Source organism: Chiroxiphia lanceolata, chromosome 6, assembly GCF_009829145.1.
Source record: "Chiroxiphia lanceolata isolate bChiLan1 chromosome 6, bChiLan1.pri, whole genome shotgun sequence".
Classification (NCBI taxonomy): Eukaryota; Metazoa; Chordata; class Aves; order Passeriformes; family Pipridae; genus Chiroxiphia; species Chiroxiphia lanceolata.
Window position 1 is genome coordinate 57,759,770 of NC_045642.1, and position 13,781 is coordinate 57,773,550.

The 13,781-nt window shown below is 40.8% G+C and overlaps 1 protein-coding gene across 2 annotated transcripts in view; it reads right to left on the reverse strand.

Moving 5' to 3' along the window:
* Nucleotides 1-201: 201 nt before the first annotated feature.
* BRF1 (BRF1 RNA polymerase III transcription initiation factor subunit) overlaps nt 202-13,781 on the reverse strand; it is a 174,750-nt gene continuing 161,170 nt past the window's right edge. Inside the window, exons 16-18 of one of the 2 annotated variants that reach the window (XM_032689975.1) lie at nt 9,289-9,340; nt 6,085-6,253; nt 202-3,864 (exon numbers count right to left, since the gene is read on the reverse strand). In XM_032689975.1, coding sequence (XP_032545866.1) covers nt 3,827-3,864; nt 6,085-6,253; nt 9,289-9,340 — 259 coding nt within the window. In that variant the 3' untranslated portion in view covers nt 202-3,826. The remainder of the gene's footprint in view (nt 3,865-6,084; nt 6,254-9,288; nt 9,341-13,781) is intronic. The other variant, XM_032689976.1, reaches the window with a different exon arrangement.

Here is a 13,781-nt window from a genome sequence, read left to right on the forward strand (position 1 = left end):
ATCTACATCTATCAGTGGAACAGTATCTTGTAAAAAACACTTGCCTGATTAGCTGTGTCTTCCCTTTTAGAGACAAAAGAAAGCTCTGAATGACAGATTTTGGCCACTATCAACCAATCATGCAGCAATAAAAACTGAACGTTCATAAGAATGAAGACAGAAAAATCAGAAATTAGCAGGAGAGCATCAAAAGAGATGGGCTACATAAGGGTTTTACTCTTTATTTACAGCAAATATATTACAGTAAAAAAGGTTAACATGGCTCGTGTGGTTGTGTAAGGATGGTACATATGCTTACATCAAACAGGTTTCATTTCCTTGGCACTAACTGAACCAAATACAAGAATTCAACACAAAAATAAGAAACAGAACATTTATTAGGCAAACTCTGCGCTAACTGTACACATCTGCAACTGGAGTTTCAATGCAATCCAAAAGAACACAAACAAGTCATGAGGATGGCAAGAACTTTTTTTGACAAACATGTTTAACCCTCAAGACAAGGCTGTCTGGCACCATTTAAAAGTTGCTGTACTGAACACAGTGATTTTAAAGAAATGTCACAGATGATTAAGACACTGAAAATGCACTCACCACAGTGAAGAAGCCCATTATTTTCCTTATTTTAGTTTTTACTCCCACAGTACAAGAGTGTTAAAAGGCTGCATGGCTGACAAGCTGAATGCAACAGCTGGAGGGTTTTGCCTGTCAAGCAAAGTGACTTGCAGCAAGAGAAATGCTTTATGCAACAAACCTGATGATACACAGCTTGTGTGGGTTCAAATAAGATGATCTAAGAACAACAAATGCTGGAGCCTTATAAGCTCTTTACATTATAATCAGAATCCTGAGAAAAGCAGGGTCCAAATTACTCCAAGTGAATTCAGGCTTACTTATACACAACAAAATTGTCCAGATACATCAACAGTAGTAAACAGAGTTAATGCAGTGTTAATCTTTTTACATTTTAATGACTAGCTATAAAAACAGAAACTAGCATGTTCTAATCTGTTTACGTTTCCTGAGCTTAGTTAAATCAAGAAGGAATGAACATTATAAAAATCCCAGTAAGTCACCAATAAATTAAAAATGTACATAACCACTATAGCTTAAGAAGCTCAGCGTGAAGTCTGCCTATCCAATATCCTTTCCTTAGGAATCCTGTACAGAAACCATGCCATTAACTTCACCAGCAATACTGAGATGCTATGGAATTGTAGGTCTTTTTTTCCCCCTGCTCTCCAAGCGCCCTTCTAGCAGACTACCTGATAGCCTTTCCTAATCAAATCATGTGAGAGCATTCAAAAACTGCAACCCTCTACTTGCAGTGCACAAAACAATGTTCTCAGAAACACAATGTACTACTGAAATTCAAATTTACCAGCAGCAGTTATTTGGGTGGACTCTCAGCTCTCAAATTACATCGCTGCACTGGCAGCAGGTTTAGTATTTGGGGGAACAAACCAGAAGACCCTCAGCAACAAAGAAATCAGCTTAGCGGTTTCTTTAAGAGCCAACATCTTGCATTTGAGAAAAGCACTCGACCTACATGAGTCATACACATGTTTATTTATGCATGTTTATTTCCTGCATAGAGAATACTGTGTACCTTGGAATAAAACCCAAGCCTTGAGAATATACTGAGAGTATGGGTATTTGTAGCAGTGCTATGGCAGGTTAATTCAAATCCAAACGATAAAACTCAACGGTCTCAAAGACCTGCAGAGCATGAACTTTGATAAAACAAGCAACTTTTTAAAAAACTGTCTGCTATATAGCATGATTTTTATTTTACGGTGTAGATAAAAGAGAGGTAGAAAGGTTTATCTCCCCAATATCAGTTTCTGTGCAGTATTTATAAAGTATCAGAAAAAAATCTATAGCTTTTTGGTGAAAATGCCACCTTTTCTCCTTAGAATTACATGGAATTTCTTCTTTCCACTGAAGTGCTGCAAATTAAGTAACTGGCATCTGGTTCAGAAGAGCTCTTCTTCCCATTAGCCTCACTACATCGTTTTTGTTATCAAGCTCTGTTTTTAAGAAGTCATTGCAGAAATACTCCCATACAGGGCTCAAAAATTCCTCCCAGATACAGCTGACCCACCAAACTACATTTACCAGCCAAATAATACCAAGTCTGCTTCTAAGAAAAGCACTTGCTCTTGCTCGACTTACATGATCCATCTTAAGCATGCTACCAAGAGGGAGAGAAGTATGGAAGTATGGAAGGCTGTGTGGCCCTTCCCCTCTTTGGTGATGACCACAGGTATGAGCACCATCATCATCCTGTCTGGAAGTAGCTAGAGAGCTTCCTGAGGCAGCTTCTCTTCCTGCCACGATCCACCCTCCATAGCAGGAGGATGGGTGGTGCTCTAGTGATGAGTGCTTCTCAAAAAGGGTAGGAAGGATGAGCTGACCAGGAGACACAACTGAACAGAAACCATGCTGGTAAGATAAAAAACCATCTTTCTGTGGTGTAAGACAAGCCTGCAGCGCTGCAGTTTTCACGATTGTCACTAGATAAGGGAGAGAGAGGAAAACATCTCGGGCCCTGTAGCTGCAGTCATCAAGAGCCTGATCCAGAGTGCACTGCATTTCCCACAGAGCCATGAGACTCGGACCCAGCAGTGCCAGGGGAAGGCAGGTCAGAGGTACCAGGGTGGGATCTGACCATAGGGGCTCCACCCCCAATCCCTGCTCTCATGGCATTGCGGGAACTGATCTGTCTGTAGGAGAAGGCCCTGACTGCTGACATTTCAGGGCACACAGGGCTGCAGCTCCAGCTTTATTCACATAGCAACGACTGTTCAAGGGTGGGATTTGAGCCATGAAAGTCAGACTGCTGCACAGTGACCTTTAATTTACCCACAGAATGTTAAGCAAATTACATTAAATTAAATTCAGTCAAAGCAGATGCTGGCTTATTTATTAAAAAGCTCAGCTTTCTCTTTCTTTCAACTGGTTTTACAGACAGGCAGCTCTTGGGAGCAGACCTTCACTCTAACTCAGTCAGGCAAGAGCAGTTCCATAGAGCATGGCATGGCATCATCTCCTGCTTGCTCACTACACTTCTTGCCTCACCCAGGTCTTTTGCCTCCTTCCACATAAACTGCACTGGACTCGCAGTGGAAGATGATTCTTCTCTGCCAACATTGCCATCTATTGTCATATCTTTCAAGAAATCTATGAATTGATTAATATAAAGAAGCATTTACTCTCTTTCAGAGAAACCAATACTGCTCTGCAAATATATAACTTGTCATTAATTTTTGATAGGATTGGGTGAGGGAGCCATATACAGTAACAGGGTCACATCCACAATACAGGTTGGAAACATTTCTTTCTGTCAGTTGTAGCATTATGAGACAAGTAATGCTACTGTACTCAAATAATCAACAGGCAGGTTTCTTGTTTTCACCTGTCCTCCTCTCTGTCCTTCAGTCTGCTCCCTTTGAGCAGCATGCCTAAAAGCAGCCACATACATAAGAGATGTGTTGCTTTCAGCCACACAGGCTTTACACACAGTCTGTTTAGTCTTTTTCCTTTTGTTCTCTGGAAACATTACTCTCATTAATTTTCATCCTCCAACTGTGATCCACCAAAATAAAAATAAATTCAAGTACAAACCCAAACTGGTTATTGCTGGGTTATGGGTCAATGTAAACTGACCAGTCAATGCCAACCTCAAATTCGCGTTTACAAAAGTAAGGATTGTTCGATTACATTTGCTGACCACAGACAGCTTCTTTCACTATTCACACAGCTTGAAGAACCGAAGATTTGCTGAGAACAAGACATGGTCCATGTCCTTTAGAAGTAAATGGAGCTAATAGCCATCATCCTCATCCATATCACAGCCATAATCTGAAACACACAAAGACAAAGGCATATAAACATGCAAATATCCCAGGCTGACGGAAGACACAATAAAAGTATTGCTTCTTTAAGGTTGTTTTCCTTCTTTGTAACTAGATGGTAAGTTTTATCTTAAGCAAGCATTTTAAAAATCAGCTATTTTCCTAGGGCTAAATAAAAAGTTCTTGCATGTACTTCCCTCAATGAAATAAAATTGTTTTAGAATCCATCAGTAAATATCTCTTCTCATGCGTCACTGGACGCTCATTTAGGAATACTTGCCACATGGATATGTGAAATACTTGGTTTAATTGAGAGGCTAAAATGGTCAAGCCTGATTGTCACAAGTAACCTGGCACACAGTACCTGTAACAAGTACACAAGTAACCTGGCAGCAGCATACATTTACAAAGTAGGCATGTTTTTCACTAGACATAGGCACCAAGGAAAAAGCTGGTTTGTTTATATTATTCATGGATTTATAAACTGAAACTGCAAGGGTTCAGAGATAGCTCAGAGTTCCCATCAACATCAAAGGAGTCCTGGAACAAATCCTGACCAATGCATCTGACTTGGATCTCCCGTATCTACTTAATTCTAGAGAAACAACTTAAAATTTTGCCCAGATTTTTTTATCCAGTTTTGTTTTCTTAAACAATGCTGAGTGCAATGACTGTGCATTGTGCGTCAGAAGGCAGGTCTGTGTGTTTCTTATGCACTGGTTCCCTTCTGTGTGCCTCTGAATGCAGCAAACCAGGTATTTTCTGTTGTGTAGTCAAACCTGTGGATAACTATTACATATGAGCACTGAGGAAAATTAACCTTTACATTCCAAATTCAGTAGAGGGCAACATCTCATCCAAAGAGTCAAGCAGATGCTCGGAAGCAAAATTAAGTGTAATCTACAATAATTTGTGTAGAATGGGTGAATTTCACCATCTGTATTTTGTGCTGTTATTCCAGGTAGACAGGTCTAAAATCCATGGAGAAAGCAGTTTGGAAAGAGTTACTTGTTGTGCTGACAGAGCTCTGCACACCTGCATTCAAATTCTGGGAATACTCCTTTCCTTTTTATTTTTATGTTTTAACTCTGATTTTTCAGCTGTTGTCCAGATCAGACAGGGAGTACTGGAATGTTCTCAGAATGGTTTAAAAATAGTAACATTTACAAAGAAAAAAAGCTCAGTGACCTTTATTCTATTTTTGTGGAGGATTTATTAATAAACATAGACTCACCCTCCCCCACATGGGTGCCTTTTCTTGGGAACATTATTCTAATAATAAATGCAGGCAACAAACTGTTTTTCCTACAGTTCAGCAATTATTTTCCAGTGGAGAAATCAATTTAAAAGCAACAGACACTTTTGTGAAATGTATACATATTGTCCATGAAGCTGACTGAATAGTGCTGGGAAGATTTTTGCGGCAAATAACATTTCAGTAGGGAACTTATTCCCATCTTGAGTCTTCACAACCCATAATTAGCAGCTCTCATTTTAAAAATAATTTTGTGTATTTTCAAAGCTTAACTTCTAAGGGGAAGCTTTTAATAAAGGATAAATATGGATGTGTCCAGCTAGGAAAAACCGCAGCGGAGAGGATACTGCCTTTTCCTGCCAGCAAAGAAATCTAATTAACTGAGAGGCTTTGCTGGGTAACCCAAAGAAATTAGCACACATCTGTGTACCATACAGCACACTGTGTGCTACCAATGCCATTCCTACACTTGGTGAACAACTACTTCCTCCTAACACTTTCCCAGGAATGGAGTGTGATGATTTGAGCTGGATTTGAGCTGGACAGACCTGTCCCCAAGGCTCATGGACAATCTGGACATCACTGCAGCCTCCACTGAGGAGGCAGCAGGAGCAGGGTGGCTCAGCTCAGGGGGCAACCAGCCCCAGACACTGCCAACAGAGGGGTTACTGACCCCATAACTTCTCAGATCCACATTAATAAACCTAATTTTGAAAAACACATAACTTCAGTTTGTTCTTGAGAAGCCCTCTTAGCCTGGAGCTCAAGATGCAAAGTTTTCTCAGCAGTCTCTAAGAAGGTCAGGTTTTGGACAAGGCTAATTTGGGGCTTTCCCACAGGAATGGGCAATGCTGAAAAGGCAGCAGAAGCCCTAGGACAGGGACAATTAGGAGAACCCTGTCTGTCCTCAGCCCTGCAAGAACGAAGCCCACAGCACCAGGAGATGGTAACTTAGGCAGCATCCCAGCTCACCATTTCCTCCCATTAACTGCAAGGCGCTCATGCAGTGGTCATCATCTTCTTCTACCTCTTCCTCCTCCACCTCTTCATCAGGGTTGTAAGCTACTGGGCCACTCTCCACGAGCACAGCTGCTGGTTTTTCTACAGCAGGGGCTTCTGCCTGTGCATTTGGAAATGTCACCTGCAAAAAACAAGAGAAGGTAATAGAGAAGCTTCCAAATGACAGTGACGAGAGAGATGGAAGTCTTTGTCTAGTGCTAGAGGTTCAGCTGTTCTAATGAAAGTCTGAACAAAAGTGAGGCAAAACCACCTAGTTTTTACATAGTCCAGACCCAGGCAACTGAAATATCCAGCAACAGTAAAAGCAGAACAAAGATCCTCTTGCAACCACAAAGGAAGGCAAAATTTGGGAGTGAAGGCTCCTCAGTAGAGCTCTGTGGGAAAACTTACAATCTCTTCCTCAGTGTACTCAACTCACATCAGGCCTATTACACAATAACAACGTTATTGACAATTTAATGATAGCAAAAATGTACCCTTCAAATCAGAAAAAAACCAACATGTATTAGTTTTGACAGCTCTGGTTGGATTTATTTGGCGGCGCAATGAGCTGTGGAACAAATAGCACTCTGTAGACAGCACTTAATGTGATGGCAGAGCACTCAGTTGATAATACAGGCTGGCACCTCTAACATTATCTATGAAATTCATCAGAATAATGATCTCCAAACAATAACTTGGGAATCTTTCATTGATGGGACCCGTTCCGTACGTGCACCGACCCAGCTGCTCCAAGGTGAGGCAGGACACAGCACAGAGGGAGAGAAAGGGCAACACCACAAGGGGATAGAGGTGAATTTGGAGAAGGTAATACTATCTTTGGTTCACTAAGGAGAGATCTGAGAATGGGGCAGGAACCAGCAACATGGTCTGCCCCAGCATGGCCCAGGCTCTGGTCTTTCTGGAGCTCTCATTTTCATGGTGTGCTCAGTCTAGGGCTCCACCTCCTTCTCTCATCCAGGGAAGAAACATCAGACGAGCTTTATCTCCATCAGCTCTGTAACAGGGCACTTTTTACCTCCATTCCATACTTGGACTATTTGGGGTTGTACACTAGAGCCTGTGGCAAAAAAAGCCAGTCCATTAGTGGCAACTTGAAGAATATTAAAGATTAACCATTAATGCTGCTTGTGACATTAAGAATTTTGAAAAGGGAATATTAAGAGTACCTGTCACTAGTCAGCAGTTACCAGCACTGAGAGTCATCTCCCCTACTAGGAAAGACGGGAAAGACTGGGACCACTTCCTTGGGAAGGACAGTGGTGAGGTGTTTCTAAAAATGAATGGTCCAAAGGAGACCAGAAAACCCCAACTTCTCTGGTCCCAACCATGAGAAAAGTCCTACAGTGCTTTAGGTTTTAAGTTACAGTGCACAACTACGTACTGCTGCATCTTCTTCAGTTCCATTGGCAGCAAGTTCTGATTCAGTGCTGTAATTTATTTTTATTTATTTATTTATTTATAAATGTATTTACTTGGGATGCAGTAACTCCCAGAATCCCTGTAACTCCAGGCACTTTAGAGATACACCATAAGAGAAAATCCCCGTACCAGAAAGTTGATAGTCTAATTATTCAAACATCAAAGCTGTTCTGAACTTGTCATATACCATGACAGTCAACCTAAAGAATCTGCCTGAGTTTTTCAAAGTCACCTAAGGGTTTGCTCCAATAGCTCATTAATAGGGCAAAAGACACCCATTAATTTTAATAGAAAATCAAGTATTTAGATATTCGGATCAGTCGAAGACAGGTTTTCATGATTTTTTAATGCACAAATTAATCATATTATTTATAGGAACTTCCCTCCAGTTTATATTTCCTTCCACTGCCTTTGCCTCTAGAGTGATCCAATTGAGTCCACCTCAGTATAAGCAGAAATAGACATAACATTTTGAGACCAATCAGCATCATAATATACATCAATTTATATGCTTAAAAGTATCCATCTGCTCTGAAAAAGTGGTGAATATAAAGGAGATACAATTGAGTCATTATTTTTTAAAATTGCACCATGCTAATTAAAATGTGACCTTCTTCTAATTATCATGTCCACTTCCAGGCTGCTGTACTTCTAAAAATGTGCAGAGTTTTCTAATGAGCATAGAATAAGAAGTGAAAATGTATTTCCCTAGGCAGGATATCAAACTGTTTCTGAAAATCAATGGGTTTCAGTCATTTTAAAAATAAGGCAGTCAAACAACACCTTTAAATAGAACTTCCTGAATTCACTTCCAGACATCCTGGACTGGAGTTTGGCACTTAGCTTTACGGGTGGGCAATTGTTAAAGATGTTAAACAACCCAAGGGAACTGGTTCACTTTCAGAAGGGTGTCAGCATCACATGTTCAGGGGGAAAAAGAAGAGGGACAAATATACCTTTGGTATACTGAATGTTTAGGCATACAATAGACAATTTACTGTACACAAAATGCCTATGAATACTCTGTACAAGGTGAAAATAATAATGAAAGAAAGCAGGTATTGTTGTTATCTGGTGTCACCATCCGATTTAATCACAATCCCTTCAGGAGAAAATGCAGGTGCACAAAGCCACCCAAGGAGGGCTTCTGGGGGTGGACGGATTAGTTACTAGTTACTAGTACAGACTTTCCTGCGGCACTATTACATTTTCAAATGAGACAAACAAACAAACAAACAAAGCAAAGAGTAAGCCATGCTGTAGAGGGTAAGCTGTCTTTTCTCACTAGTCTCCCACAGAAGCCCAGCCCTCCCCTGGGGTCAGGTTTGGCTGCACAAAAGTGGTATTTTGTGTCATCCCCCTTCTCTGTGGGGACACTCCAAGTGCTGAGAAACAGACACAAGCTCTGCCCTCTCCTACTCCTCCTGCCTATTTATTTGATATGGACCTTTTTAGATTCTTGCAGGGAGTCTTCTCTTTCTTTTTCTGTCTAACTAAGCATTATGAGGCTGTGCTAATGCTACTGATGGATAAGTAAGAGCAAATCTGGGTTAGAAAACAAGCAACCTCAGCTTCACAGTGTTCACAATAACCAACTCCTGGTCTGATCAGAGAGACAAGACTCTCAATTCTTTTACCCATATCTACCACATAACCAGAGCCAGGCTGAGAACAGCTTACAGGAATTTCCAAACTCAACCTGTTGCACTGGGAGAAGTGCTGGACTTTACCTACCTCTTCAGTGGCAGGCTTTTTAGCAAGCTGAGTTGAAATCAAAGGTCTTAATCTGAAAAGAAGGAAAGAAAAAAACAGCGAACATTAGAAAAGCTGCACCATGCCCAAGAGTTTGACACAGAGTATTCACTCTCCAAACAGTGAAAGCACTTTGCTAGTGTTATGTTGCACAATTACTTTTTTAATGATTTAAGATAAAGAGCAGAGAGCCTCAGACTCCACAATAATTAATACACACATTCCCTTGGCAGTGTCTGCCCCAGTTCAAGATAATAAGAAAAGATGCCAGTCAACAAGCACAGCAGCAAAACCTCATCTCAAACTGCAGCCCCAGCCTATCTCCAAGGTCTTTGAAATAGATGGGTTTGTCACTTATTACAAAAGTCAAAAGAAAACTGATTTTTTTGGAAGAATGCAGACGTGGCAAAACTGAGCCACACTCTGATTGCCTAGCACTGCTCTGAAACTGCTTTCCTGTATCTGATGATACAGAGGGGACACCAGTAAGATTATACATGGAGGATAGCATAATCACCACAGGCAAAATTTTAACCTCCAGCTACAGAAATCATCAAAACCAAGGGGACTCTGCATACCTTGAATGAAAATGACAGAAATTGAATATAAACATTTTTTAAAATTCTGCATCAGATATGAAAAAGACCTGCATATCTGGGGAGAAAAGATAGATCAGTGTTCCTTTACAGCTAAGTGTTAAATATTATTACTTCTGAAAAACATTTCATAGTCTGTTGTCTCCTTACTGCCATGAAGGCTGTTCTCAATCCATCATTTATTGTTACTTTCTGGTCTCTCCTCCTCATCTAGATGTATCTAGTCACGAAGAGGATGACTTGCTTTCTACTGAAACACTGCTCAGACAGCTCCTCAAGCACGTCTTTTAACTAAGTCTAGGCAAACAACTTAATGAATACCAATTTATGTCTCCAGAGATACAGTCTTTTATGATAAGCAGTACTTTCCTCTCATTTTTCTCTTAGTCATTCCTCCTTGTTAACACACAGAAACCAGTTGTTTTCCTACTTATTTATTTATTTTCAAATAATCAGCAGGAGGAAACAAAACCCCAGAGAATGAGCAGGGGAGACTCAGATCATTATCTCTGATGGAGAAGACACAAGATACTGGCTAAGCTCCAAAAAGGTTCAGAAACTGGTCATCTCTGAAACACTCTGCAGGACCAGAAAGGCATTTCAGTAACTCAACCAGTTCAAGGTGCCAAGGGAATGTTTCAGGAGCTGTGCCACTGAAGAATCCAGAACACATTATTCTGTTACAGATACTTCTTGTCATATTTCATAATCGTCAAAGATGTCAAGAAAAAGATGCTCTTGACCCACATAGATATCTATTAAAAATCCTAGTGGACTTCTGAGCTTAGAGAGAATGTTTTTGAGGGCATGGATGCACTCCTCCTTACTTGCCTGGCTTCTCTTTCCTTTATCTAACCTGAACTGTAGAGTATTCACCTTTAAAGGGCATCTAGTCCAACCCTCTGCAATGAGCAGGGACATTTTCAAATAGATCAGGTTGCTTAGAGTTGCATCTAATCTGTCCTTGAGTGTTTCCAGGGATGGGGCATCCACCACCTCTCTGGGCAACCTGTGCCAGTGTTTCACCACTCTCATCATAAAAAAATTTCTTCCTTAATTCCAGAAATCTGAGACTACCTAACTACTTTCAATCACTGTTTTCCAAAAATCACTCTGTTTAGATGCTTACAAATATATGGATGCAGCAAAGACAAAAGGTTACACAGCTGAAGGATTCTAATTACCAAACAGGTTATATTTCATTGACATGACTGAAAAGAAATTAAGGACTTTTTATTTTAAACCAGTAGTTGTGATTATTGCAATTAACATTATACCAAAGATAGCACCTATTCTCTCCTGCTACCCAAAGACATCAGACCTCCCTGGAGCACCCTGAAAATATTTCCTCCCCCCAATTAAAATCAAGCTGTTGAGTAAGACTCACAAAGTAATCAGAAACTGCTGACGTTTCTTTTAGAGCAAATTATACATGTGCTCACACAGTGAAGAAAACAATCATAGCTATAGGAAGCAAAGAGTAAACATTCCAGTTTCATTTTAATTAAAATGGTCCCCTAATGAAAATAAAAAGATTCAGGCTTATGAAAAGCCTATTTGCAAAAACTTTAGTGCTAAATCCAAGAGCCCTTCTGTACAATTTCTCAGCAGTGAGGGACTCTCACACCCAAACTGAAATTAAAGCTGTATTTCTGTTCCATGAGAGCTGCTCACAACCTGTACATCTTCACTTCATTAGTACAAACACAGCACTGCTGTCTGATTTGAGCAATACAGTTTCTCTCTCAGTGTAGTACAAAATGCATCCCAAAGCAGAAAGGTGGATCCTGCCATGGATGATCTGCAGTGCAGATCCAGAGGGGTCACTCCCCACCTGGGTGGAACACCCCAGCTCACTGCACCTCCATACTATCCGCTGCCTACAAACACTAGCCATGGCAACTGGGAAAAGGTAAAACCACCTCAAACAGAGACAAAACCTTATTTCCCCACTGAAAAAATGGCTTTGATTCCAATTATAGTTACAAAAGTTCTAAATATATAACTCCCTTGGCTCTCCTTATGTCTGTGGAGAGCCCTACTATTACTGTACAAAACTATTTAGGAAGGTTTTATACTTGGGGTGTTGTTTTGTTTCTTAAAAGCCTTGATGTCCTGACCTCCTTAAACCAGAGCAGCTGCTGCCACACCAGCCATATGGAGCAATAAATTACTGGCTGCCATGGCTACAGATATGGACTCCTTCTGCTGTCTGGCTGCACCTCAGAGAGTGGAAAAACGTGTCTTCATGGAAGAGCATGACTGATTTTGAGGCTGGGATAGGCTTGCATATTAATTCTCAAAAAATCACCTTGAAAATCAAGCAACTGAAGTATCTTATCCAACTTCTACTGTGCATGACCCAAACTCATCTCTAAAAGGCTACAAAGGAACACACACGCACAAGAAAGATACTTCCACTGAAGTCCAGACTGAATTAAGGGTTCCCAAGTTCCATAAATAATAATATCTTACACTAAGATACAATTCCATGTATGCTGAAATGGCAACAGCATCTATTTAAAATGCAAAGTTGTGACTGGGAAGTAATGGGGCTCCTGGTGTTCCCAAGTGTGTCAGTCATTGTTCACTATTTATGATGATTTCTAGTTTGGGCCACTTTGCTTATGAACTTTGCAAATTAATACAGTACCTTGTGGGAGGAAGCAAGAGAACAAGCAACTTTCTGAACAGCAATGTGATTCATAAAAGGGGGATAAAAAAGATTTCACACAGCCCCAAGTGTTATATCCACACTTCAAACTACTTCAAAAATTATGCAGATCTACTAATGCTCATGTCAGCCAACACACATAACACTGGAAGCAGATTATCTTGACATGTTTGTGACAAAAACTAATGGCACGGTACAAGGCATCAGAGGCTGCTCCCCGCAGAATCTGCTCTGCTCTCAGTCGAGATGTGCACGATAACACTTGGATTTGTCCTCCAGCTTAACAATTTAAAAGAAGATTCAGTGTAATAGCTCCTGACAGGGCTGGAGATCACACAGACTGAACTTTCAAAGTGAGCAAATTCTCAGAAAAACAAGCTGGCTGTGACAAACAACTGCTTTTATTTTGTTTATTATTTAATAACAAAAGATTACACAGCACAGTACATAAAGCAGAAAGAGCACTGCGAGGTAATAAACCCACCTCACTTGCATCAGGCTGTTCGCCCACAAAAAAGTTTGACAATACCATAACAATCTCCTCAGTGCAATCCTGCAAGTAATTTGGAAACTCAATCACAGCTCTGTTTCTTACCGAATTTTAATTTAATCCATCCAAGTAGGGAACATCTTATTGCTGCTTACCACCCATACTAATTTTATACACGGATGGTCCCAGAATACACGATGGAAAGCACAGATAGAATAGAGCCCAGAGCCACAAGCCTGCAGTGTAATTATGCAGGTCATCCAAGACAACTGCCCATGAAACCTATATATCCACACACAGGCCTTTCATGTGCACAAGAGAAAAAGCCATTGAGAAACAACTCGGCAAGAGACTAGTCAGGTTCTCCACCACGGCCGAGATCCTCCTCCCACCTGAAGCCAGATGGTTCTGCCTCAGGAGGTCAGTTTACCAGACATCTGTGTGAGAAGGAAATTAATATAAATGTTTACCCAGGCTAAGAGTGCCCTTTAATTAGGTACCGTCATTGTTATCCTTACCGGAAAGCTGGGAATTACCTCTATGCAAGGGTTTAATGCTCTTCTTGGAAACACAACAGAAACAGGAGACACCGACTCACTCTTCTGCCAATAGGTCAGGACAAAGGGGTGACCCTCCTGGACTCAGACCACTGCTCTTTTCCAGAGGGCAAAACAGAGACTGCAATGATGACCACAACTCTGGAGCACTTCAAGGT